Source organism: Setaria viridis, chromosome 8 (genome assembly GCF_005286985.2).
Source record: "Setaria viridis chromosome 8, Setaria_viridis_v4.0, whole genome shotgun sequence".
Lineage (NCBI taxonomy): Eukaryota > Viridiplantae > Streptophyta > Magnoliopsida > Poales > Poaceae > Setaria > Setaria viridis.
Genome location: NC_048270.2, coordinates 32,771,565 through 32,799,302, shown reverse-complemented (window position 1 = coordinate 32,799,302; position 27,738 = coordinate 32,771,565). Strand labels below are relative to the sequence as shown.

The window sequence follows — 27,738 nt, the reverse complement described above, 5'->3', positions numbered from 1 at the left end:
AGCCCTCGATCCTTGGAGCCCGGAAGAGTCATCGAAGTATGCCGAGTCATCATCGGCTCTGAGCTAGAGAGGTTAGCTGAGTGACGGGAAGGCACGCCGAGTCATCGGTGGCGCTCAGCCCCCAAGCCTGGGAGCCAGACCAGTCATCGAAGTACACTAAATCGCCTACCGCCCCGAGCTAGAGATGTCAGCCGAGCAACGGGAGGTACGCCAAGTCATCTGCAGTGCCCAGCCCCGAGCCTTGGAGTTGGACGAGTCATCGAAGTATGCCGAGTCGCCTCCCGCCTTGAGCTAGAGAGGTCTGCCAAGCGACGGGATGCATGCTGGATCGTCAGCGGCGCCCAACCCCCGAGCCTGGGAGCCGAACGAGTCATCGATGTATGCTGAGTTGCCTCCTGCCCCAAGCTAGAGAGGTCGGCCAGGCGACAGGAGGCACGCCGGGTCGGCGACGGTGCCCAACCCCCGAGCCTGGGAGCCGAATGAGTCATCAAAGTGCGTCGAGTCGGGACCTGTAAAATAAATATTGTGTTGTATCAATCTATGTGATGAAATATGTGATGCAATGAACTTAATCGTATGCAGTCTGAGAAAAAGATGCTCCATCCCTCCTTTGGCACATACGACTGGACAACGTGTAGCTGAGGGCTTGACCAGCGTCCTGCTGAGAGCGGATCTCGAGCTTGTAGGAGGGGTAAACGCAAGGTTGTCTAGGTTTCGCAAGTTAGGATGCCGGCCACACGAGTTAGTCGTATAGCCTCAAGAGAGGGAGGAGAAGGAAACAGGACCTAGAGGTTGGTGCCTGGGGGAAGGCCCCGAGCCTGAGAGCGAGCGAGCTGTTGAATAGGTCGAACAACCCTTGAGCGTAAGGAACAGCTCGGGCAAAATAATAGTAACTCAGTAGGTCCGCAAAAAACAACCATAGAGGTTTTATTTATTCAATAACAAAGAGATAAGGAATACGTAGCTTTTAGGTTCTTGGGGTAGAAGCGTCGTAGGTGTTGGATATTCCATGGGGTGGTGACACCTGAGTTGTCCACCCACTACATCCGATAGGTGCCGGGTTGGATGACCGATGAAGCCATGGAGGCACGTTGAGTCACCTCCCGCCCCGAACCAGAGAGGTTGCCTGGGTGACGGGAGGCATGCCGAGTAGTTTTATGCTGTCAAGGGACAATAAAAAGATTATGTAGCATAATGTAGAATATTTAATGATTGAATAACTTGGAAGTTTGATTTGTCGTAGAACGTCCTGCTCTCATAGGTCGTGTAATTTCCCTATGTAGTTAGCCTGTTATGTTTAAGCACCTAACCCTGCTGACCACTACTCACGGAGAGGATAGCTTATCTCAGGATATAGCGTTGGGGCTGACCCAATGCTCGCATATAGGAGACGTGCAGGATGAGTCAAGGTTTCACGAATTAAGGCATGTGCTACCTGAGTATTTTAGCAACTATTAAGAGAAAACATACAAGACATGAAGGATATCCCAAAGTACAAGACATGGCGGAGCCGAGACGTATGTAGGACGGCAGCCGTAAAATATTTAATTATAAAAATACGGCAGCCGTAAAATATTTAATTATAAAAATAGACTTAGCTTGATTCATGGACGATTATCGACGAAGCCGTGGCGGTCGTCGATGGAGCCGTGACAGTTTGTTCATGAAGCCGACTAGTCGTCGACGGAGTATCCCGACTAGTTTCTAGTCAAGACAAGTAGTCGAAGTAGTTGCTGGTATGTTGGCGTTGCTGAATTGTAGCGGTGTAAGCTTATTGTAGCTTCTTTGGTATGCACATAGCAATGGTTGTAACCTTTTGTGGCTTTTTTTTGTGCACGTGACAATATAATTCCATATTTACGGTAGACCGATGGTATGCTCCTTCCAAGCATGTGCGGCAGCAGATGCGCATGCACTTCATCTTGACGCGTGTTAGATTTTTGCCTCGATCTTGTTGATCCTTTCGCTCTCGGACCTGATCTGATATGTGGCTGCAGCTGTTTTACGGGTGGAACTCGGCGAGACCGAGTACTTGCTCTACTTCCGACTCGGTTAAAGAAATCGATTCCGATTGCACCGTGACGCCGCGATGGAGTCAAATCTGCCATAAATTATAGCTCAACACACACCAAGACGACATGTTATTGCTTCGACAGATCGGATTGATGTTCCTCGATTGCTTTGAACTTGACGCAGGAGCACGTTGAGATACTGATTGGTTAACATAGAACAACAAACACACGACGCCGATAGATTCATTTTGGGAAACTTGGTCAAGCTTAGCAGAGTACTCGGCGACCGAGTTCTGCAGACCAAAAGGGATGTAGAACGGACCTTGCACCGACCTTGTTGAGCATAGCGCCGCCTCAGATAATTCTATGCACTCAACAATAGTGATGCTGATGCGCTCTAGCCCCGCGATTAGGTCGGATGGCATGGGTAGGTGGGCGCCGACGACTAGATCTGGAATTCTCTTTGAGACGGAGAGTTCACTGACTTGTTGGGCAAGCGGCGTGACTATCCTTGGATGGAGAACTTGTCCTACTGCAACAGATCCAATGGGGGTTGAGTTGGTGCCGGTCGCCGAGTTGATAGAAGCCACCGAGTCATCTGGAATCGCCGAGTCAACGGAAGTCGTCGAATCAGTGGGAGTCACCGAGTTGACGGAGAAAGTGGTCGGACCTGAATCCGCCGGTATGGTCCCGAACTGAATCTGGACCGGGTTGGCGAGGAATTACTTCATGCTCTTGGGAGAAACAACGTCAGGACGGGATGCCATCGATGTCACAAGAATGAATCTCGCAACCACCCCTACCTAGCGCGCCAACTGTCGGATTTTCGGACCCGGCAGTCCACTTGGGGGTTACCCAAGTGGTTGATTTGTAGATGAGGATGGTTGCGAGACCAAGAACTTGAAGGTGATCATGAGAGCGCAAAAGAGACGCGAGGGAAAGTAATCTAAGTCAGATTACAATACGCGTCCCATGATATCCGGGTAGATTTGGACTGTCTTTTTGCCTTGACGTGTACTCAGGTAACTTCATATCCTCGGTCCGCATACCCTGGTCGGGTAGGCCCACTTGTCAGGTCCGGCTAGTATCCTAGGTTGTGGGGACCTAAGGGGTACCCATATCCCTCATATATATTATTGTTTATCCATCCACTCTTCACAAAAATATCCGAAATCTGACTTCATGCTGCAACAATGCCCAATATCGCAGCCAATATGTTCTAGCCTCCAAAGAGACGACTGTTGGTAGGAATATAATGCTGAGAACGCCGCCGGTGCCGTTTGGTAGAATCGAGACTGAGTTTTTCACTTGAGATACCAATGATTGTGAGGGAAAAGAGCCCCACAACGATATCTCCAAGAAGGTTTGGGACGCCCAAGCCGTCACCGCCGTCAGCACGGACACAAGGGTTATGTGTAGCAAGAAAGTAGCTACCACCAACCATATAGTGTGCATCAGCGCATCTATAAACGTAGTCATAAATTAAACCAATTGGTGCCAACGTTAGATGACAGGCTGCCACGGGAACTGATAAAGCTCTATACATAAGAGGAGAGTCGACAAGTAAGGATGCGCGCTTCTGGTCTTCAGTCCTTCTGTAAGTAGTCTTCCTTCTCATCTCTTTTTGGTCTCTGACTAACCATTATTATTTAATACTATACATAGCACTCTATGTGTCTGTGTCTGCGTGTAGTGTCTCTGTGATGTGTTTGTAATAACTCTCTTTCATTTCAAATTTTCTTGTGCAGTGCTTGTTGCAGAGAGTACTTTGAGCAAGCTTGCCTTCTGGAGCATCGTCTATGGAACCTGCTGCGGCAAGAACATTTGAAGAACCAGCAAATGATGAAGTTTGGGATCCTGCTGCCGGCCTCCCTGTGGAGTATGCGTCGTCCATTGACATATTTGCTGGTATGTGGAGCCTCCAGCCATATGTCCCTAGTAGCTCTACCAGAGGGCAGCAGCAGCAGCAGCTTGTTGAGTACAACTACTATGCTGCAGCCACACAGCATGACGGTCCGATTGTTGAGCAAGCAGCAGCACAAGAGTCCTTAGAGGTTGATTTGCTGCACGATATGGAAATGGAGATCTACAACAATAATCCTATTCTGGTGTTCCAGGAAAAAGCGCGCAAGTTTAAAGATGATATCGGCATGATGAAAATGAAGATCCATAGGTACCCTCCAAGCATCCAAGATCTCGGCGATTGGTATACCGTCCCGAGGATTGTGGCCATCGGCCCTTACCACCACCGTCGACAAGAGCTCAGGCATACCGAGAATGTGAAGCATGTGGCTGCTTACCACTGCATCAAAACTTCGGGCCGCTCGGTCCAGGACATGTACTACGCGGTCGTCTCCGCTGTGGCGGAGATCGATGCCCGCCGCCTCTACAGAGAGGACGTGATGGAAGGTATCGTCGATGCCGACTTCCTACCTATGATGTTCTTTGACGCGTGCTTCTTGGTCATGTACATGATAAAAATGTCGGGCATGGACTGCAACGCGACGTTGTATGATTTCTTCGAGTTCAGTGCCAACGAAATCGATCATGACATCATGCTGCTTGAGAACCAGATCCCCTGGCCGGTGGTGGACGCCCTCCTGAAGTACACGTCCGTGCCCTTGGCGAAGTTCGTTGCTAATTGGAAAGACGGCCGTCTGCAAGACTGGGTTGATGAAGTGCCTAGTGTTGTCTTGGATGATAGCTACGAACCCCCGCATCTCCTTGGCCTCCTCCGGTTCTACATTGTTGGAAGAACAAGGAGCAGAACAGAGGTGCCTGGAATAGGGAAAATGAAATCGATACAAGTCTCAGTTAGTGCCATGGAGCTTGCCGAAATGGGCATCAACATCAGAGCCAAGAAAACAACAGAGCTTGCGGATATGGGCCTCACCAAGAAACGGATCTTGTTCGCCGAGCTCTCCATGGCGCCGCTGTCTCTGAACGATTTAAACGCAAGCCTGCTCGTCAACATGGCGGCCCTCGAGCTATGCACGACCCCAAATTTTTTTTACGACGAGGCAGAGTTTGAAGACTCTGCTGTCTGTTCGTACCTCCTCCTGCTCTGCATGTTGGTGAATAGGAAGGAGGACGTGCACCACCTGCGAACAAAGGGTATTCTGCAAGGAGGAGCAGGGCTCACGAACACGAACGCGCTGCACTTCTTCACCAGCCTTCAGAGCCTGCGCCTCGGACGCTGCTGTGGCAACATCATGGTACAGATTGAGAGTTACAGGATCAAGAGGCCAATGCGGATTAAGGTGTACGCGTTCGTTTACAACAACTGGAAGACCATCCTCAAGGTTTTATCCGTCATTGGTGTATTTGCCAGTATCTTGTCGGCGATCCACTCTCTCAAGGGTGCCCATTGACATAGTATTTATTTGAGTTATCAGCATGTGCTGTCTGCTGTAAAATGCATGTTGGCTCCATCTTAATCTTCTGCGTCTTGAGCTAGTGTGTTGTGACAGTATTGTCTACTTGTCGGTTGGCTGTCATGGAATTTATTTGCAAACTGCTTTCTAGCTGTATACCAAGATTGAAATTTAGTTTTTTAATTTATTTGTCACCTGCCGAAGGCCATTCTCGAGAGTTTCATTACACCATTTCCAAGAGAGCGTGCATAGTTTCATGTCACGATTTCATAGGTTACTCATAGTATTTAATTGTTGTATGGTATTGAGATCAAATATGCCATATAAATATGTAACCACTTGTAATTGTACCTAAACTAAATAGTGGCACACTAACCATGACCACATAGGATTGACAAAAGTTATAAAGATGAGGAGTTTCATCATAGTTTCAAAGTCTAGGTAACCATGTACAGAGGACTTCATCCCCATGAAACCCAACCCCTCTCTCTCTACATAAATTTTATGCCATGTCACCATTTTTATCTATATGGCATGCCATTTAATGAGTTTGAAACCCTCATGAAACTTGCATTGAGAATGGCCTCACTGGTAGAGAACTTGGTATTAGTCCCGGTTGGTAGGGTGCAAATCTCTCGAAAATCCATCCGGGATAAACAAACCGAGACAAAAGGGGGGTCTTTTCTCCCAGGTCACTCAACTAGGACTAAAGACCCCCTTTTATCCCGGTTGGTAAACAAGTCACCACACCAGGCGCTGCACAAAAAAAAAAGAAATCCTGGGAGGTCCCGCCCACACGCGCACGTCGCAAATCACAAGTCACACGATTTTTCACGCGAAACATGCGCGTGCACGCTGCGTGGGATTCGAACGCACGACCTCCAGCCTCGCGTGTAGCTTCCTTGCCATCCCACCTACACAGCACATCTAACTATACAGGGGATGCAATCTTTCTGTATTAACTCGTGGGACCCTTTTATCCTAGTTGAAAACACCAACCGGGATAAAAGACCCCCTTTTATCCCGGGTGGTATTACAAACCAGGATAAAAGGGTTCGAGGGATTTACTCCTCTTTTAGCCATCCCGTTGGGACCCTTTTATCCCGATTTGAAACACCAATCGGGATAAAAGACCCCCTTTTATCCGACACCAACTGGGATAAAAGATCCGGGATAAAAGGCCTCTCAGGATCTTTTTTTTCAACTAGCCTTTGCAACTGGGATAAAAGGTCCCGGTTGGTGAGCCCCTGCCAATGACCGAGCTTTAGTCCAGGTTGGTGAACCTTTTGTCCCGGGCCAACTTTAAACCGAGACAAAATGGGATGCATGGAAGGTGACTTCTCTACTAGTGCCTAAAACAAAGGAACCCCTTCTCCATTCAAAAGGCATTCAAAAGCAACGCTTTGGAGTAGCCGTTTGCAATTTGGTTTTCGATTTACATGTTTAAGGCAACTTGCATGCTTCTATTGATCAAAAGTTATTGCAAGGTGATGCAACAAGGCACGGAAACCTCTCATGGTAATATGGCACTAGAGGTTCCTCCAACAATTCGAACAGTTGTTTGTTGTGCGTTCTGGAGTTAGGTTTGCTTTGCACAAATTAAGGAATCACAGGAAGAGAGGAACTCTATGAGCGATGTTGTTGTCATGTTGAAAAAGATCAAGCAGAATCATTCGAAGTTTTGCGGCTCCCACTGAACGACTAGACGTGAAAGACCATGACACTAGAACGGCTCATATGTATGTAGAACCAATGCTGGTTGGAGACATAGGAGTGTACTCCCTCCATCCCACAAAGAGTCTCTCTTTAGTTCTGTCATAAGTCAAACCATCTTATGTTTGATCAAGTTTATATAAAATTATATCAATGCTTTTGATGTCTAGCAAGTTTCATTAGAGTCGTTATGAAATATATTTTCATAGCATACCTATTTAGTTTATAAATATTGATACTATTCATTGTAAACTTAATCAAACTTAAAATAATTTGACTTAGGATAAACTTAAAGGGATACTCTTTACGGGATAGGGGGAGTAGGAAAGAGATGTTGAAGGGATGAGGAAGTCAAGTGGATTAGAAAAGATTGTCAGGTCACATCCCGACCCCAGAGTACAAGAATAAGACATTGTAATGCCCAGTTAGGAGATGGCGTGAAGGGAAGGCGCACGTGGAGAAATACATCTTCTGTAATGTGTAGCGTGTGTGGTGTCCGTGTGGGACCGGCAGTCAGTGTGCGCGTGGGTGTAGCGCTGAAGGAGTATTAGTGTTATCAGTCGGGGAATAGTGGAAGCCATCGTCATCTGTTATCTGAATGAAACTGAATACTGGGGTTCAGGGTTCCTCCCTTCCCAAACCACTTCCAGATCTTGATCTGTGTGTGACTCACGTCGCCGGCGAACTGCCGACGGCCACGGGGGCATTATAGGTGGTATCAGAGACTCGTCTTCCTCGGCGTGGGTGTTGGGGGTGGCGGCGGAGCGCTACATCGGGGAAGTGGCGGCGCAAGGCAACGCTGTCTGATATCTTCAATTCAGGTGTCTCCCTCCCCGATTCCTTCTCCCTGCTAGCGATTCTGGTGCGTTAGGTTTTGGATCAGTTGTTGGTGCATTGAATTGCGTTATTCCGTCAATCTGACCTTTAATCGGGGTGGGTTTGCTGAGGTCTCGCCGTTTACCGTGCGACACCGGCGACAATGATTGACTTCCTGTAATTCCCATCCTACCACGGGTTGATTTGCGGGCGATTCACCACGGCTCCGCCCAAACCTTCTGTGCAGTCCCAGCTACTTTTGGATGCCATGGCCGATGGATATACCAAAGCAGATGCGAAGCTGGACAAGTTGATGGAATCTGTGGATCTACTATTTGCCAAAATGGAGGACCTCAACATCGCTCAACAGCAGATGCAAGTGAAATTGGACATCAACAACAAGGCTGTGGATCTATCCACGAGGGAGCAACAAATTCTAGCACAGCAATTGGAAGCTACTGGCCAAGCAGTGGCCAAATTAACTCTGGAGCAGATGAGATAAGAGGATCAGGAACATGGGGACAGTCCTACTCCATCCAATACTGGCAGATGAGACAAGAGGATCAGGAACATGGGACAGTCCTACTCCATCCAATACTGCTTACAACTGTCAGAACCAATATCACCATGACCAGTCACAGTTTGGTGAAGCACACTATCATCGATCTGCTACTGGTGCTCGTCCTTTTGGACAAAATGCTAATGTTCATAAGAATTTAATGCCGACAATGCAGTTTCCCAAGTTTGAAGGACATGATCCAACAATTTAGCATGATAAGTGTGAAACTTACTTTCAGATATTTGACATACCTGAACACATGAAGATTATGACTGCAGTAATGCATATGGATGAAAATGCTTCCAGGTGGTTTAGGGTATATAAAGGAAAGAATATGGTGGAAAATTGGGACCAATTCATTAAGGCTGTAGAGTAGAAATTTGGAGATTATGACTACCAGCATGCTATAGATGAGTTGTTCGATTTAAAACAGGTTGGTTCAGTGGAAGAGTATGCAAATGCTTTTGAGACTCTTCAGTTTAAGGTGGACATGCATAGTGGAGGAATGCCTAACACCTATTTTATTTCACAATTCATTAGAGGACTTAAACCTGAGATAAGTTATGCAGTTCAAGGACAAGTTCCACACTCCATGGAAAGAGCTGTGATGCTGGCAAAGATACAACAACAGATACAGGATAAAAGTTCAATCAAGAGTCTGAAACCTCCCTCAGCCACCAAATGGCCTTCTACATCCACTTCTGTTAGAATGGACCAGAACAAACCAACCACAGCTCCTACACTCAGAGATTATTGTCGATCTCACAATATATGTTTCTATTGTAGAGAACCTTATGATGCAACTCATGCTTCAAAATGCACTAAAAGGCCAAAAGCTCAAGTCAATGCCCTGATGCTCAATGATTTATACATCAACCTGACTGAGGAAGTCTTAACTCAGTTGGACATTGAGGATGCATTAGCAACCGATTTTGGCACTTTGTCACTGAATGCCATTGCTGGTACAGATGAGGGTGAAGACATGAGATTAAGAGCTCTTGTCAAGAACAAGGTGATGTTAATGCTAGTGGACAGTGGTAGTTCCCATTGTTTTGTTAGCTCCAGATTCTTAGGTAAGATTGGCATACAATCAATACCAGCACCTCCTAAGACAGGCAAAGTAGCCAATGGAGAGGTGCTAGTTTCTGATCAAATGGTACCTCAGTTAGAATAGTGGATTCAGGGACACACTTTCAGTTGTGATATGAGGGTGTTGCATTTGGAAGCTTATGATTGCATTCTAGGGTATGATTGGCTCAAGTCACATAGTCCCATCACCCATCATTGGGAGCACAAGACCATGGAATTTTTGTACAAAGGTGAACAGGTCACTATCCAAGGGGTCAAGGCAGGCAATTTGGCTATTCAAGAGCTCTCAGCTGACAAATTATTGAAGTGGGATGCTGACAATGATATTTGGGCTTTTGCTATAGTGAAGCTCCTACCACCTCCTGAAGTTCAGACACTCTTAGATGAATGTCAAGATGTTTTTGCTGAACCTAAGGAGTTGCCTCCCTCCAGAGTTTATGACCACCCTATTCCCATTATTCCAGGTGCTATCCCTATTAACTCTAAGCTTTATAGATACTCACCATTACACAAAAATGAAATTGAAAGACAAGTGCAAGAATTGTTAGCTGCTGGTCTGATAACCCCCAGTACTAGTCCTTATGCTTCCCCTATCTTACTAGTTCAAAAGAAAGATGGCACTTGGTGTTTTTGTGTGGACTATAGGAAACTTAATGATATTACCATCAAAAATAGGTTTCCAATGCCAATAATTGATGAAATCTTGGATGAGCTTGCTAGCACAAAATATTTCACTAAGTTAGACATGAGAGCTGGGTATCATCAAGTGAGAATGAAAGAGTCTGATGAACACAAAATAGCTTTTAAGACACAACATGGGCATTACCAGTTTAGAGTAATGCCATTTGGGCTTACCAATGCTCCAGCCACTTTTCAGTGCACTATGAATGAGATTTTGGGTCCTTTTCTTAGGAAATTTGTGCTAGTGTTTCTTGATGACATATTAATTTACAGCCCCACATTGGACTTACATATCTAGCATCTCAGGCTTGTTCCGGAGAAGTTCAGACAAAATCAATTTTTCCTGAAACATAGCAAGTGTTCTTTTGCTCAACACAAATTTGATTATCTGGGGAACATTATTTCTGAGCAGGGGGTGGCTACTGATCTAGCAAAAATAGAAGCTATGCTTAATTGGCCGATTCCTACTATTGTAACTGAATTGAGGGGATTTTGGGATCTCACTGGCTACTACAAAAAGTTTATCCAACATTATGGATTGATGGCTAAACCATTGACAACACTTCTGAAGAAGAAGCAATTTGAGTGGTCTGCTATAGCTCAAGCAGCTTTTAACCAGTTAAAGCAAGCCATGGTCATAGCCCCAGTGTTGGCTATTCCAAATTTCACTCAGCCATTTATTGTTGAAACTGATGCTTCTAATTAGGGGTGGGGGCTGTTTTTGATGCAAGGAGATCAACCTGTGGCTTTTATGAGCAAGGCACTAGGACCCACACATAAAAATTTATCTATATATGAAAAGGAATTCCTAGCTTTAATTATGGCTGTTGAGAAACGGAGACCATATCTTCAGAGGCAAGAGTAATTAGAACAAATCATAAAAGTTTATCTTATCTCAGTGAATAAAACCTTCATTCTGAAATGCAAAGGAAAGCAATGACCAAACTTATTGGGCTCCAATTCAAAGTCATTTATAGAAAAGGGAAAGAGAATCTAGCAGCTGATGCTTTATCCAAATGCTATCATTTGTTAGTAGTACACGTTGTTTCTGAAGCTCAACCTAGGTTCAAGAGGTGCTCAATTCTTATGTCACAGACCCTCAAGCTCAAGAAATATTAACAAGACTAGCAATTAAATCTCCAGATGACTAGGGATTCTTCCTACATCAGGGCCTCATCAAGTTCAACAACAAAATTTGGATTGCTGCAAATGTAGCATTACAAACAAGACAAATTGATGCTTTACATTCTAGTGTTATTGGAGGCCACTCTAGAACCAAAGCCACCTACTACAGAGTCAAGCAACTCTTTTGTTGGAAAGGATTGGAAACTGATGTTGCCAACTTTGTGAAGCAGTGTATAGTCTGTCAGCAAACAAAGCATAAGCATACTCATCTAGGAGGTTTACTCCAACCCCTCCCTATTCCTCAAGGTGCTTGGCAGGATATTTTCATGGACTTTGTTGAAGGCTTGCCACTATCAGAAGGATGCAATGTTATATTGGTGGTGGTTGACAGATTCACCAAGTACAGCCATTTTATCCCTCTCAAACATCCATTCACTGCAGAGGTTGTGGCTAAGGCAGTGCTTGACAATGTAGTTAAATTACATGGTATGCCAAGGACAATCGTATCTGACAAGGATAAGATCTTCACTAGTGCTTTTTGGACAGCATTGTTTAAATTGGTGGATACAAAGTTGCTCGGAAGCTCAGCTTACCACCCTCAAACGTATGGCCAAACTGAACGAGTGAATCAATGCCTTGAAATGTACCTCAGGTGTGCTGTTCAAGATTCACCCAAGCAATAGAAAACTTGGTTCTCTTTGGCTGAATTGTGGTACAATTCTAATTACCACACTTCTTTGGGCTGTTCCCCCTTAAAGCTGTCTATGGTTATGAGGCTGATTTGGGCACTTTCATACCATTGTCTACTCAAGAACACAACCCCGCTGTGGACTTTATGCAGGAAAGGGAACAGCAATTGGCATCTCTGAAGCAACACCTTGCTGCAGCCCAGAACCGTATTAAACTTCAGGCAGATCGCCATCGTTCTGACAGATGCTTTCAGGTTGGTGAACAAGTCCTACTCAAGCTGCAGCCATATGTCCAACAGTCATTGGTAAACCGACCTTATCCCAAGCTTGCTTTCAAGTATTTTGATCCCTTTGTGGTGGAAGAAAAACTGGGTTCAACAGCTTATAAATTGGCATTACCAAAAGGAAGTGAGATACATCCAGTTTTCCATATTTCTCAACTCAAGCCTTTCACGCCCAACTACACTCCTGTCTTCAAGGAATTGCCAAAGTTGATTGATTTGTCAGCCCAAGATCTCTCACTGGAGACTGTCCTGGATCGTCATCTGGTCAAGAAGGCAACTTGAGCTATTCCTCAGGTCCTCATCAAGTGGACTGCCCTGCCTGCTACCTGTGCTACTTGGGAGGATTACTATGTTGTCAAACACCGGTTTCCTGACGCCGTTGCTTGGGGACAAGCAACTTCTACAGCCGGGGAGATGTAATGCCCAGTCAGGAGATGGCATGAAGAGAAGGCGCACGCGGAGGAATACGTCTTCTGTAATGTGTAGCATGTGTGGTGTCTAGGTGGGACCGGCTGTCAGTGTGTGTGTGGGTGTAGCGCTGAAGGAGTATTACTGTTGTCGGTCAGGGAATAGTGGAAGCTATCATCATCTGTTAGCTGAATGAAACTGAATACCAGGGTTTAGGGTTCCTCCCTCCCAAAACCACTTCCCAACTTGATCTGTGTGTGACTCATGATCGCCGGCGAGCTGCTGACGGCCACGGGGGCATTACAGTCATAGGACTTGTGTCAGAAGGTACCAGAAATTTTTTTCTCAAAAACAAAGAAGAGCCGCATATCTTGTATTTAGATAGATGAAAAAAAATGTCCTAGCCACCACAGGAATGAGGGGTGTTTAGGGTCACAATGCAAGCACCGTACAAAAGTGAAATACAACCGAATCGACCAAGCTAACTTAGCCGACCTCCTTGACCCTCCCTAGGTCCAGGGCTTACAGGCCTTAGGCCCAGCAAAACACCATAACTGATATTCATCTTTAAAGGCTTGTAGGATGGCGTTTATACTAGGTGATGCTCCTTCAAACACGCAAGCATTACGGTTTCTCCATATGGTCCAAGCCCGATGTAAAATCCTATAATAAACATATGATAAATACCTCAGATGCCCCTGAAACTTACTCATTCGTTCCCTTATTTGCTAGTCGTTGTATATGCTGGGTACATCAGTGAGACATCAATGGCAAAAATTTCTCAGTTCCAATTAAGAAATTGCCCCAGAAATGTTGGGTTCAAAAAATTGACAACAGTACGGAAAAAGATAAGCATGCAATATTCCATTCCTAAAAAAATTTCTTATAGAGCATTCACTGCTTGGGAAAGCATCTTCAGTATCGGTTTCTAACTGACCTTTAGTATCGGTTGTGCAACCGGTATTTCTACTTCAGTACTAAACGGGGGCCTTCAGTACCAGATCAAATAACTGGTACTAAAGGGGTATTAAAAAATAAAAAAAGAAATCCGCCAACCTGAGCCCCGACCGCACCCTGCCACTATCCGCCAGAGCGTCGGAGCCCCGCCCGCACCGCACCTGAGCCCCACACCAGTGAGACAGGGAGGGAGGAAGGCGGCGTACTTATGCTGCTCAGCCACCACCACCGGTTGCTGCCGCCACCGCGCCTCAGCCCACCGGTTGCCGCCGTCGCCGGATCTGAGGGAGAGGTGGCTGCTCCGTTCTCCACCACGCCTGTCGACGCTCCGCCGCCGTGCCCTCCCTTCTTGCCTCCGCTGCTCCTTGCCCCGTCGCGGGTGAGAGAGAGGTGCAGGTGAGAGGCCGGATGAGGGGGACGAGAGGATAAGTACGTGTGGGGAGGGGGTGCGCTTGGGGTGGGAGAGAGAGAGCGGGGCGACTGACGTGTGAGGGGAGGTACCCCTTTAGCACTGGGTGAAGCCTTCATTAGTACCAGTCGGAGGCTTCAACCGGTACTCATTAGGTGACCTTTAGCACCGAGTGAAGCATCCACCCAGTACTAAACGGTTCATTGGGGGCTCCTCGGAGACTAGCCATTAGGCCCGGTACTAATGTGCCGGGAACAAAATGCAACCGATGCTGAGCTTTGGGATGAATCCGGAGTTTTCTAGTAGTGATTGTTACCTTCTAGTTACAGGGGAGAGGAAACAGTCACTTTTGCTGATTACTCCCTTCGATCTGTTTTATAAGGCGCATGCAACATCTCACATTTTTGTGATATGTTAATTGTGAAAAAAAATATCATGATTTCAAAAAAACTTTCCCGCGTGTTCTTGCATGTGAGCCATGAAAAATGGTTTGCAATATAAGCAATAACTCTTTTTCACTATCTTAATTCATAACAATGAATTTGTTCATTAAAATACTTACTCATGCCTTTGCATGTGTGGTTTGAATTTTAATTGATTCATCTGTTGTTTTGTGTGAAGGTTTGAATCCGAATTAAATTCGAATCCAACATAAATCTAATCTAGACCACCCAAAGCTAACGTGGGCCCATATATGGCTCAGTGCAAGTGGGCCAACATTCACCGGGCCCCTGCACTGCCAAACTCGCTCCGTCGTCTCTACGGCATACGATCGGTCATTCCTCGTTCAGTAATGCTCGGGATAGGGCGTCCGACGTCCAGGTGAAATATCGGATGCGAGCCCCACCCACCGCTCCCCTGCCATATCTGGATGTTATCCACCGTTCATTTCCCACCACCAAATCTCTCTCTCCTAGATGTAGGCCAAATCTCTCTCTCCTAGATGTAGGCCACGGATGAGGGAGGAGCTCCGCCCGGGAGGGGCATGGCCGCAAAAGTGGCGGCGATTCTCCTGGCATGCTGGAAGGGGCTTCATTCATTGTGACCAGGTTTGCACAGAACGTTGGTGACCCATTCGGGTGAATCGCCACACCCGTTTTCTAGGTTGACTCTAGTTTTATTTCATTTTTTAACTTTGAATAAAATTATCTTGCAAATTCAGTATTGCCTTTTTGTACGAAAAGCAATTGAACTATGTCGTGAATTCACAGCTAAAGTTGCACAATAATACACATATGGAATAATATTCAGAAATACAAGTCGGATTAGATATGCCTTAGCAAATTTCTAGCTTGATTAGCTCTCCTGTCACAAAACATGACCCCAAACCCCAACGAGGTCGGTTACTTGTGTGTGCAAGGTGGAATGCCTTCTCCATGTACTATAAACATGGAGAAGGCATTCTATGTACTATAAACATGCTTTTTGTCACACCTTGAAATTTTTGGATTTCAGGACGTGATTAGAAAGAATAAACAATGATTTTCTCATAATTTTAAAATTTTTCCAACATTTTTTTTCTTGATAGGAAACTTAGTATAGGAAAATAATTGATTGTTTTTCTTGACACCCTCACCCTCCTCTGCATAGCACCACTGCCGCTCGAGCCGGAGCAGAGCCGAGCGCCGCCAGAGCTCGCCCGCCGATTCGCCACCTCCTTTGACCACCGGAGCAAGCTGACGCCACCAAGAGCTTCAGGACGTCAAGCTGCACGTGTGCCGCCACCCGCCGTCCTCAAATCACTGTGGGAGGACCTCCGCCGCTTGACAACCGAGCTGACCGCCATCACTGCCATTCACCTCCGATTCCGGCAGCTGCCGTCCATCCTGACCGCCGGTGAGCTACCTTGTGCGACACCCTCCTCCTACCTTGCCAAAGCGCTGGCGATTTTGCCGCCCAAAGCCACCCGTTGGCCATGGGAGCAAGCTCTATGTGCTTTAGCAATTAGGTCCCTGCAAGAATTAGTAATCTTTAGATTAGTTCTAGTGTCTTGCAGAAAACCCCTTTGAACAACCATAGATCCTTGCAACCGAATCCTAGCCCCATCCTTTTGTTGATCTAACCCCAAGGATTCATCTATTCGCAACGACAATTCACTAAGTCTAGAGTTTCATCTCTGCTAGCTTCTGAAGATGCCCATACCTCTCGCGTTTTGTATCTGTTCAAGTTTGTTTTTTGCTACGTTAGTTTTGTCTCAACATAAACTACGCGCTAGTCATTATGTTTAGCCAAATATGTGTTTTTAAAATTTATTCTGAAATTAATGTGATTAATGACTATTTGAAAACCTTTTCTTAATAAAGTTTAATTAGGGTTTACATATCGATGTTTCATGTTAATATTAATTGGACTAATTCTATTTAACTAAGTTTTCTAAATAAAACCTAATTTGAGTTATACCTCGCTTTCATAATTAAATTAATACTCCCTCCGTCCAGAAATGATGGGCGTATTTGAACTGGAGAAAAGTCTTTCAAAGTAGATTTTGACTCTTAATTTCTCTTATAATATAATGTCAATCACTAAAAACTCAATGTCATCTCAAAATAAATTTAAGTACAAATATGCTTATAATTTAACTAATTGTTGGTCAAAGTTTGTAAAGTTTGAATTTTGATTGATCAAAATACGCCTCATTTCTGGACGGAGGGAGTACCTATTAAGCTTGTTTTCTACTAAAATCTAATTAGAGCTACACTTCGGTTTCATAATAAATGTCAACTGATTAAAGTTTATTCAATTATCTTTCGAAATAAAAGTTACATAGGATATATCTCAATTTTTCCAAATTAAATATTAATTTGGCTAATGTAAGTATCAATATATTTTTGAATTTTAATTTGGTTAGTTCAACAAGAATCATAAAGTTATGCGCTTAGTCCCACATGTGTTGTCTCCCTGAATTAAATGTTCAAAATGGTATAAACTATACATGTACATTTGTAACTAAAATGTGATTAAGCTTTACTTCGTGTTTTTAAAATATAAATATAATGTGAGTTAATTCTAACATAGGATATTTCTCTAAAATATGATCTACATTAATTTATAAATTTAAAATGTATGAAGCATATAGTTCTCTTCTTTGATAAACCCAAATCTTTCGATAGTGTATCTTCTCAACCACAGCTTCGTTTTCATGTGTTCTTGTTGTGTTAATCTTCTAAAATGGTACGCTATAGTTTAGCAACGTTGTTTTGCCATGTTTCATGTTTTTGATAATAAATATGATATTAGTTTTGCTTAATGCTTATTTACTCAGCTTTTCTACTTAAAAAACTAATTAGGTTTATACAACAATTTTCTTTAAGCGAGTGTTAATATGATTAATATGTGAATGAGTTTCTAATTATAACTTGTCTAGCTCAATGCGACATACAAAGATATCAATTAGGTGCTATTGCATATGGTTATTTTCCAAAGTTAAATGTTTAAATGGTATAATTTATACATGAATGTTTATAAATAAAAGTTGAGTCTTTTCGGATACAAATATAATTTGAATTAACTCTTGGGTATTTTCTAAAAGTATCCTTTACATGTATTTTCTAGATAAAAATAAATGCAACATATAGCTCTTGTCTTTCCTTTATATCCAAAGTTTCCTCGATAGATGTATGTTTTCAATGATACCATTGTTCTTAGTGTTTCATGCGCCTTCGTGATCTTAGAGTCGAGCCCTATCCTTTAGTATGTTCTTTTAAATCTTTTTTAAATCTTTTCTTTGATTGGTGTATTGTTCTTAGTTGTACTTGTTTGTTTGCTTTGTATGGTTGTGCCAATGATTGATTCGAGTAGAAGGATCGCTATTCGAAAGATTTCAAGATTAAGAGTTTCAAGAGAGCAAGAGCTGAAGAGCAGTAAGAGTAACTTTTCATTGTAGAAAGGCAAGTATCCCTAACCATCCTTCTACTTATGCTTTATTTTCAAAAATACCATGCATGCATTAATTGGAACATGAAGAACCACCCAGGTAAACAGTGCAACTACAATAACTACATGGCTTTGATCTTGGCTAATTAATTAAAAACTCTAATTTGTGGTAACTTTACTTGAAAGGGGCAAGAGGGGGAGACAGTAGTTGGCGTATAACCTAGCCCTCAAACTGATCTGCTCTACGGTAGCTTCATAGTTTGAGAGAGGTTTATGCATTGCGTTGATCATGAAACCTTAGTGAGCTATCCTTACTAGGGAATCTTTATAAATACCTCGTAGCATCCCTATTCAATCACACCTTGGTAGTGTGATAAGTGCCTATTTTTGCACAACGTGGTTGGGTCTAAAGTTCTTCTGAACTTTTACGTGACTTGTGGTGAAAATATACAACCACTGTAGAGTGTCTAAAACTGATATATCAGCCGTGCTCACGGTCAAGAGTGGTCTTAACCCTCACATAATTAATAAACTTGAAGATGGACTTAAATAATTATTATGGTTATTTCTTGTGGCCTCGCTAAGTACCAACCATAAGTTTACTCATCCTTGCTTACTGCTGCTTAGAAGAAGTTGTTGCTACGAAGTTTGCTGAAGATGATGCTGAGTTTCAGGCGTACGCGACCCCCAGTCGATTGTCTGTGATGTTTGGAGCCTTCGTTTTCAGGATTAAGTTGTATATCCTTGATTAACTCTTTTTATTTATGTGACACTATTACTATTATTCACTGATGATGTCATTATATATATGAAATTTTGATTCTAACATACATATAAGTAGCACTTGGTTTGTTTTAAAACCAGGTGTCACATTGTTGTTCGTAAACTGGAATGCCTTTATGCACAACCCACTTCGATCTCATGCTCCTCTTTTCTCCTTCTTCCTTTCGAGTTGATGACAGACCAATATATGCACTACTTGTTCAATGTGATGATGGACAAGATGCCTGCGGCATATATATTGCTATAGATGTACATTGAGCCCGCAGCCCGACAGCCTAGTTTTTTGGCTCAGCCCAAGCCCAGCCCGTACCTCTTCGGGCTTGGGCTGGCCCGGCCCAATGCCTCATGCTGGGCTTGGGCCGTCGCCTAGGCCCGACGGGCGGCACTGCCTAGCACAAAACTAACGGCCAGCCCGTTACTGGCCCGTGTCTCACCTTTATCCACACTCACAATCTTATCTCACCCATAGTCCGCTCCCCTTCCTTTCCAACCTCCGCCTCACCAGCTCCCCCTCGGCGGCCACCTCCCCGACCTCGTCGCCCCTACCCCCACCAGCCATTGCTCGCCGCCATGCCCTTCTCCTCTACGACGACGTGGGGCTAGCCACGGGGAGCGGCGGTGGCAGAGCGAAGAGTAGTCGGGGCGGCGGCGTAGGTGGATGGCTCAGGGAGTGGTGGCGGCAGCAAGGGGTCTGGCAGCGGGGAGTGGTGATGGTAGCGCGTGCGTGGGAGGGGGGGTTGCGGCGAGGGACCTGGCTGCGTCGCGGGGGGCTGGGGGTCAGCTGCGTGAAGTGGCGGCGGCGGCGCAGGGGCCAGTGGCGGTGAGAGGCCGGCGGTGCAGTGGCGGTTAGGGGACTGGCAGCGGTGGTGGCGCGCAGGAGGAGTCAAGGAGACAACGCACAGTACAGGGAGCAGCCGAGCAGGCCGTGAGGGTCCGCCGTGCCTCGTGGTGGCCTGAAGCCGGTCATGCCTTACGGGCCGGCCCGGCACGAAAATGGCCTTGCGGGCCCACGCTTGGGCCGCCGGTGCGGCTCGTGGGCCGGCATGGCACGGCACTACGTTGCCGTCATGACGGGCCAGGCCCGGCACAAAAAATAACGGGCCTTGCTGGGCCCGTGCTGGACCGGGCCAGGCGGCCCGAATGTACATCTATACATATTGCGTGGCGTCCGGACGTGCCATCTATTATGGGTTTGGCATGTGTTAGATGAAAACTAGAAGTGTGCATAACATGCATCATTCCAGTTAGCTATGTTATTAAATAGGAAAAACGTTAACACTCTGGTTTATATTGCCAGTTCTAAGAGCATTTACAAAAATTCAGATCGTTAAAGCGTGGTCGTGTTAAACCCAGAAAGATGATGACAATGTAAATACACATATATATATCAAGGTCGTCGCAAGTCCCAACGTGGCAACGTCAATGGCAAACCAGGACAAAAGAATATATGCAGGGGCTACCAGCTTGCATTTTGCATTGCTGTATTAGTGTATTACAGAGAAAGACTTTTAAGCACACATGTAAGCATTTGGTTGAAGATGCCGTAACAAACATACCATCTTCGAATCAGGCTGTTGGCAGAAACGCAAATTTGTTGGATCGGAATTGCACAGGTATATTATGTTAATCACCATGCCGGTGATTGGGACTGTAACCAGTTTATTTCATTAATTGTTCTGTGAGCATACAACTGCTGCTCATACTATACCTGGTATGCTGCTTGCATTGTACTATAATCTAGACCATCGGACGCATCCTCTCCGTCTCAGATTGCAAATGTATGGCCTTCACATTTCATCTTCCAATATAATGCTCGATTTTCAAGATATGAACGAGTACTTACCACAGCTCTGGTGCTTCAACATATGCAGTCGTCAGCTGTCTCTGTTCAATCGTGTGTATGCCTCTTTGTTTCATGCAATGCTAGCTCATCCAATCTGCATGGGACATCATCTTGCAAATGTGCAGGTAGCTCACGCAAAATTTAACTTAGAAACACAATTCCTGTGTATCTGAACGTTTCCATTGGTTCAGTTTTATCCTGTCATGCACTAATTTGCGATGAAGTCAATCCATATCGGTATTACCAAAACATCTCAATTTTTCTAGCAGTTCTTTTCATGAGAATAACTTATAGCCCACGTGTCACTTCTTACACAAGGAGTATGATTTGCGAGGCAGTCTAATATGTGAAGCACTGGGTATACTCGCGTTTTGAGAGTGAGACGACCAAACAGAACGTTTTGTGCTTCAAAAATACATGAACGACATGTTTACCTGACGAACTAGTATTACATTTATGAGATCAAGTTAACAACTAACAACGGCCATTGATTCACATGGTCATATTTTTTTCTGTCAATCACAGACCTACACCACTCAAATATATGCAATTTTCTTCATTCTGCTTAGCTAGCAGCATCATATCAGGAAGAAGCTTATGCTCTTATCTTATTTGAAGCCTCTCGTTTCCTCAAGGTTACGGCCTGCATGCAGATGGTATGAAGCAATTGTCTCAGCCAACTTGTCTTGGCCATTTCAGCTTCCTCCAATATCTCTCAGCTATCAATAGAAACATGCAAGTTGCCTTAAACATGTAAATCAAAAACGAAATTGCAAACGGCCACTCCAAAGCGTTGCTTTTGAGTGAATCTTGAATCGAGAAGGGGTTCCTTTGTTTTATAGTGATCTTTGAACAGAGGAGGCCATGGACTGCAGTGCAGCCAAGGCGAGCAGATGTTTAACCATTGAAGCAAAGAAGATTCTGATCCCTGTTGGGGATGACTTCCACAGCACCAATCTGGATGAGATCTATGGTTCCACTATGCATTGCGTCTGTGCGCGATGACATCTTCGATTTGAGGGTTCTGCATTCTAAACGGAACATACTTAGCCTGGCCCTTTCAGCTTCCTCCATTATCTCAATCATCTCTTTTTCTTCTTTCTGGCAGTGCAGTGGAAACCCTTAGGCCTTAAGTTGCCTGTAAACAAATATGAGATTTGCACAAATATTAAAGCAGCCAACTGATTAATTAAGATTAATTTCCGCTTGGGTCATTTTTGGGCCCGGCCCTACCCGTGCCCTAATGTTGCCCGAGGCCTGTCCAGTCCAAACCCCAGCAGGACACCGCCGCGCAGCCAAGAAGTCATCCTCCCCCGTTCTCGTGTTTTCCTCCGCCGCATTCTCCCTCTGACCCTCTCGCCATTTTCCTTCATTGCGCCGAGCGCGGCGGCCGGCGGCGAGCGCAATCGGAGGGACGGCGGCTACCTCTCTTCCCGAGGATCCTATTTGCCTTAGAGATAGAGATTGGTTACTTCGGTTAGTTTCAAACTGCAGATATGTGCGGAGTCTATCACCACGCCGTCTGCATGCGGGTTGCGGCGCTGCTGGAGCGGCCGAGCACCATCGACGGCGGCGCCGTGCGCGTGTAGCGTGGGGCTCCTCCCTTATTGATCTGCACGGGAAACTCCACACGCTGCTGCAGGTGGTGGTGGACACCGCGGATCCCTCCAGGTCGCTGCTGCCGGTGGTCACTGAATATTTTCCTTTTTCTCCATGTCATCCATAAATTCTTCAGTCAATGGGTGCTTCAGTCAGGACGTTGTTTTCGTCTTTCTTGTTTCAGAGGTGACATTTTTGACAAATTTCAAGCAGATGAGCAGGGTTGGGTACTTGGGTTAACACCATTAAGTCAAACGGTCTACTGGCCATCCTTGTCAACAGCAATCTCAGAGGTATTAACACTTTAGATCCAACATGTTTTGGTTCCGGCAAAATTCCATACACTAGTAGAGAACTGACCTTCCATCCACCCCCTTTTATCCCGATTAACCTTGGACCAGTGACTAGAAGTGGCGTGGCACCGAAGGCCAGCGCGGGGCAGCTTTAGTCCCGGGACTAAAGGAGTTGTAACGGTCGGAAAAATCGCACCGACGCCGCCCCCTTTTGTTCCGGTTGGAAGCTCCAACCGGGACAAAAGACACCCCCTGGAGCTTCCAACCGGGACAAAACTACCAATCGGGACAAAAGGGGTTATATTTTGTCCCGGTTGGTATTTCCAACCGGGATAAAATCTCCTCCCCTGTAAAATCGCCAGACAGAGAGCTCTTCTTCCTCCTCCAGCCCGAACCACTCAACTCCACCGGCCTCCTCTCCATGGTGACGAAGCAACCTTAGTGGAGGTGCTGCCCGAACTTTCTTCCTCATTTCCATGGGGATTTCACTCATCCAAAGTGTTGTGAAGGTTAACTACTTCATTCTTCCTTCATTTATTATTATTATGCTTTTTTATGCTTTAGTGAGGGAGAATTCTTGAGCTAGAATTTGATGGATAGCTTGTTTGTCATATACGATTCGTACTTGTTAAAAGAACTTGATCAATATTAGGTATGAGAAAGAAATACAGTAAATGTGTTTTTGATATTTAGTCATTGCAATAAAATTAAGGTAAATAAATTGTAGGTGTAAGAAAATAGAATTTGGTCAATAATTGTATTTCTTTGACCAATAATTTATTTATCTCATGTTTAATGCAAGAACTAAATATTATAAACACTAATCTTATATGGAGCTCTATGTTCATTTTCCACGTAATATTACATGTTTGTTCTTCTGGTGATTCATTGGCTCCTTTGCTTGCGCAATTGCCCCATTGTTATCATAGTAGAGATTCAATGGGCTGGACGCATTCGGGAACACACCAAGCTCAATAAGGAAATTCCTTATCCAAACACCCTCCTTCATGGCTTCCGAAGTCGCGATGTACTCGGCTTCTGTCGTAGAATCGGCTACCGTCTCCTGCTTGGAACTCTTCCAACTAACAGCACCACCATTTAGTGTGAACACAAATCCTGATTGTGACTTTGAATCATCTCTATTGGTTTGGAAGCTAGCATCGGTATAACCTGTTACAGCGAGCTCCTCCTCACCTCCATAGATGAGGAACATATCTTTAGTCCTTCTCAAGTACTTAAGAATGTTTTTCACCGCTGTCCAGTGACTCTCACCTGGATCAGACTGGTATCTGCTTGTCATACTCAATTCATATGAAACATCTGGGCGAGTACTTATCATCGCATACATGATAGATCCAATAGCCGAGGCATATGGCACTCTACTCATGCGATCCCGCTCATCAGCAGTCGAAGGACACTGAGCCTTGCTGAGATGTATGCCATGTGACATAGGCAAGAACCCTTTCTTCACCTCTTCCATGCTGAACCGCTTCAACACTTTGTTAATGTAAGTATCTTGGCTTAATCCTATAAGCCTTCTCGATCTATCTCTATAGATCTTAATGCCCAGAATATATGCCGCTTCCCCTAAGTTCTTCATCGAAAAACTATTTTTTAGTGAAGTCTTTATGGACTCAAGCATAGGAATGCTATTTCCAATCAGCAATATGTCATCCACATATAAGATTAGAAATACTACAGAGCTCCCACTAACCTTCTTGTAAACACAAGACTCTTCTTCATTCTTGGTGAAGTCAAACCCTTTGACCACTTCATCAAAATGAATGTTCCAACTCCTAGATGCTTGCTTCAATCCATAAATGGATCTCTGAAGTTTGCATACCTTTCCAGCATTTTTTGGATTGACAAAACCCTCGGGCTGTATCATATACACGTCCTCAGCTTGGTTTCCATTCAGAAAGCTGTCTTGACATCCATCTGCCATATCTCATAATCGAAATATGCAGCTATAGCTAGAATAATCCGAATGGACTTAAGCATCACTATGGGCGAGAAGGTCTCGTCATAGTCAACTCCTTGAACTTATCGAAAACCTTTTGCGACAAGTCGTGCTTTATAGATGTGAACATTTCCATCCATGTCCTTTTTCTTCTTATAGATCCACTTGCACTCTATGGCTTTAACACCATCAGGCGGGTCAACCAAGTTCCAAACTTGATTGTCTCCCATGGACTCTATTTCGGATTTCATGGCACTCTGCCATTTTTCGGAGTCTGGGTCCATCATTGCTTCTGCATATGTCGCAGGCTCATCATTGTCCAACAATAATATTTCCCGCATTTCGCGGAGCCTTGCCGACCTTCGTGGTTGTGGCGGTGCTTCTCTTGCCATGGGTATCTCAACTTGTTCTGCTACATTAGCATCACTCATTGATTCCCAATCGGCTCATCTTGAACTTCTTCAAGATGCACTGTCTTTCCACTCTTTTCTCCTTTGAGAAACTCTTTCTCTAGGAAAACCCCATTCCGAGCGACAAACACTTTGCCCTCTGAGCGGTTGTAGAAATAATATCCTAAAGTTTCATTTGGATATCCCATGAAAATGCAGTTATCCGACTTGGGTGTGATCTTGTCTGACTGAAGTCACTTGACAAACACTTCACATCCCCAAATCTTTAGAAAAGATAAACTAGGAACTTTTCCAGTCCACATCTGATATGGTGTCTTAACTACGGATTTAGATGGTACCCTATTAAGTGTGAAAGCTGCTGTTTCTAGAGCGTATCCCCAAAATAACAACGGTAGGTCCGACTGGCTCATCATTGATCGAACCATGTCTAACAAAGTTCGATTACCTCGCTCGGATACACCGTTTCTCTGAGGTGTTCCAGGCGGCGTAAGTTGTGAAACAATTCCACAACTCTTTAGATGATTGTTAAACTCGTGCCTCAAATACTCGCCTCCACGATCAGATCGTAAGGCCTTAATTTTCTTGCCACACTGATTTTCAACTTCATTCTAAAATTCCTTGAACTTTTTAAAGGTTTTAGACTTGTGCCTCATTAAGTATACATAGCCATATCTACTAAAATCATCAGTGAAAGTTTTGAAGTATTGGAATCCTCCTCTAGCCGTCGTGCTCATTGGTCCGCATACATGGCTATGTACGAGTTCCAACAAGTCTACTGCTCTCTCAGGAAAACCTGTGAAAGGCGTCTTCGTCATCTTGCCTAGCAAGCAAGCCTCACATGTCTCGTATGATTCAAAATCAAACGAAGTTAGAAGTCCATCAGAATGGAGCTTCTTCATGCGCTTTTCACTTATATGACCCAAACGACAATGCCACAAGTAGGTAGGACTCAAATCATTAGGCCGAGGCCTTTTAGCACTTACGTTACAGACAGGTGAACCATCAAGATTTAAACAAACAATCCATTCACAATGGGTGCAAAAGCCATAAACATATCATTCTTAGAGATCACACAACCATTGTTTTCACTCGCAAATGAATAACCATCCTTCATCAAACATGAAGGAGACATAATGTTTCGACTTAAACTAGGAACAAAATAACATTTATTCAATTCCATGATAAATCCTGATGGGAGGTGGAGTTGCATCGTTCCGACGGTCAACGCAGCAACTCTTGCATTATTGCCCACGCAGAAATCAACTTCTCCCTTCTCAACACTTCTACTTCTTATCATTCCCTGCATCGAATTGCAAATATGAGCAACCAATCCGGTATCAAATACCCAAGAATTAATAATTGTATCAGCGAGAAATATGTTGTCTATAACATTAACAACAAGCGTACCTGAGGTGGAAGTACTCTTACTTCCGCCATTCTTCAACGAAGCTAGGTACTGCTTGCAGTTTCTCTTCCAGTGACCGGGTTCGTGACAATAAAAGCACTCTTTATCTGGAGCAGGTCCAGCTTTACCCTTGGGCACTGGGTTTGGCTTGGACACTAGCGTTACCCTTCTTCTTCCAAGAATTGCCCTTCTTCTTGAAGGTAGACTTATTTTGTACAGCCATCACATGGCTGCTACTAGCGCTTTTCTTAATGTCAACCTCTGCTGTCTTGAGAATACCACACAGTTCATTCAGACCCTTCTCCGTCCCATGCATATGGTAGTTCGAGATGAAGTTCCCATAGCTAGGCGGAAGAGCTGAAAGAATGAAGTCAATGACAAACTCTTTGCCCATTGGGAAGCCTAGCTTCTCGAATCGCTAAGTGTAACCAACCATCTTGATTACATGTGGTTCTACTGCTGCGCCTTCTGCTAGCTTGCACTCCAGAAAGGCTTTGGACACATTGAACCTTTCAGTCCTAGCCTATGTCTGGAACATGTCCTTGAGCGCCACGATCATATCATGTGCCTCATGATTTGTTTCGAACTGCATCTGCAGCTCGGGTTCCATGCAAGCAAGCATAAGGCAGCTTACCTCAAGATTAGCATCAAATGCCTTCTTGTACGCAGCCTTAACAGCAGCAGATGCATCATCAGCAGATACTAGTGGTAGTGGGGTGTCTAGAACATCTTCCTTTTTATCAGCCCTGAGAACAATTCTCGGGTTACGGATCCAATCCGAGTAGTTTGTTCCATTCAACTTGTCCTTCTCAAGGACCGAACGCAAAGCAAATAGTGTGGTGTTGCTAGGTGCCATTTAATTTACAACAAAAGTAATGCAAAATACACTAAGACAAACGTATCCATGATAGAGCAAATTACATTAAACTATTTAATAGAATCTACTCCCACTAAAATCAATATCCCTCTATTGATACTTAGTGATTCAGGATCCACAACTAACAAGTCTACTAGTGAGTTTTAGCATCACTACTAGCAAACAAGGTAGATCGGTAAGCAACTCTTTGCTAATCATATCACATATGACTCCCATTGTTGGGTGAGATCTCCATGTCTCGGCGCCCAACCTTTATGCCCCAAGGTCCTTAACCATTAAGATGACCTTGTTAAGCAGACCAACCCTTATGCGTGTAAGTGTCCGACACAAACCCGTCTAGTCAAGGAAAACTAGTGGCACCCTAATTTCATAGACCCACCACTAATTGTACAAGACATGGGACGGTGCAAGTTTTAGTTGGGAGGGCATACTAACTTAAACTTTGTGAGGGATCGTTCTACTTCTAACATCACATCATGTAGGAAGTAAAACATAAACAGAATAGCATGCACACAGTTGTGACACAGTATGGCCCGTTTTCTTATGGCGATCTCTATCTCCACAGAACCTGTTCACCAT

General features: G+C 44.6%; 1 protein-coding gene across 2 annotated transcripts; it reads left to right on the top strand.

The window, feature by feature from the left end:
* Nucleotides 1-1,522: 1,522 nt before the first annotated feature.
* On the top strand, nucleotides 1,523-5,573 carry LOC117866696 (UPF0481 protein At3g47200). Of its 2 annotated transcripts, XM_034750969.2 has the most exons (3): nucleotides 1,523-3,609; nucleotides 3,761-3,920; nucleotides 4,011-5,573. In XM_034750969.2, the coding sequence occupies exons 2-3, from the start codon at nucleotides 3,812-3,814 to the stop codon at nucleotides 5,381-5,383; spliced, it is 1,482 nt and encodes a 493-aa protein (XP_034606860.1). In that variant the 5' UTR covers nucleotides 1,523-3,609; nucleotides 3,761-3,811; the 3' UTR covers nucleotides 5,384-5,573. The 2 variants fall into 2 exon arrangements, with proteins under 2 accessions (XP_034606860.1, XP_034606858.1); XM_034750967.2 differs by having other exon boundaries at nucleotides 1,698-3,609; nucleotides 3,761-5,573.
* Nucleotides 5,574-27,738: the final 22,165 nt, after the last annotated feature.

Bases quoted from the DNA above. Each gene is read 5' to 3' on its own strand.
- LOC117866696 (XM_034750967.2), top strand. From the start codon at position 3,812: ATGGAACCTGCTGCGGCAAGAACATTTGAAGAACCAGCAAATGATGAA.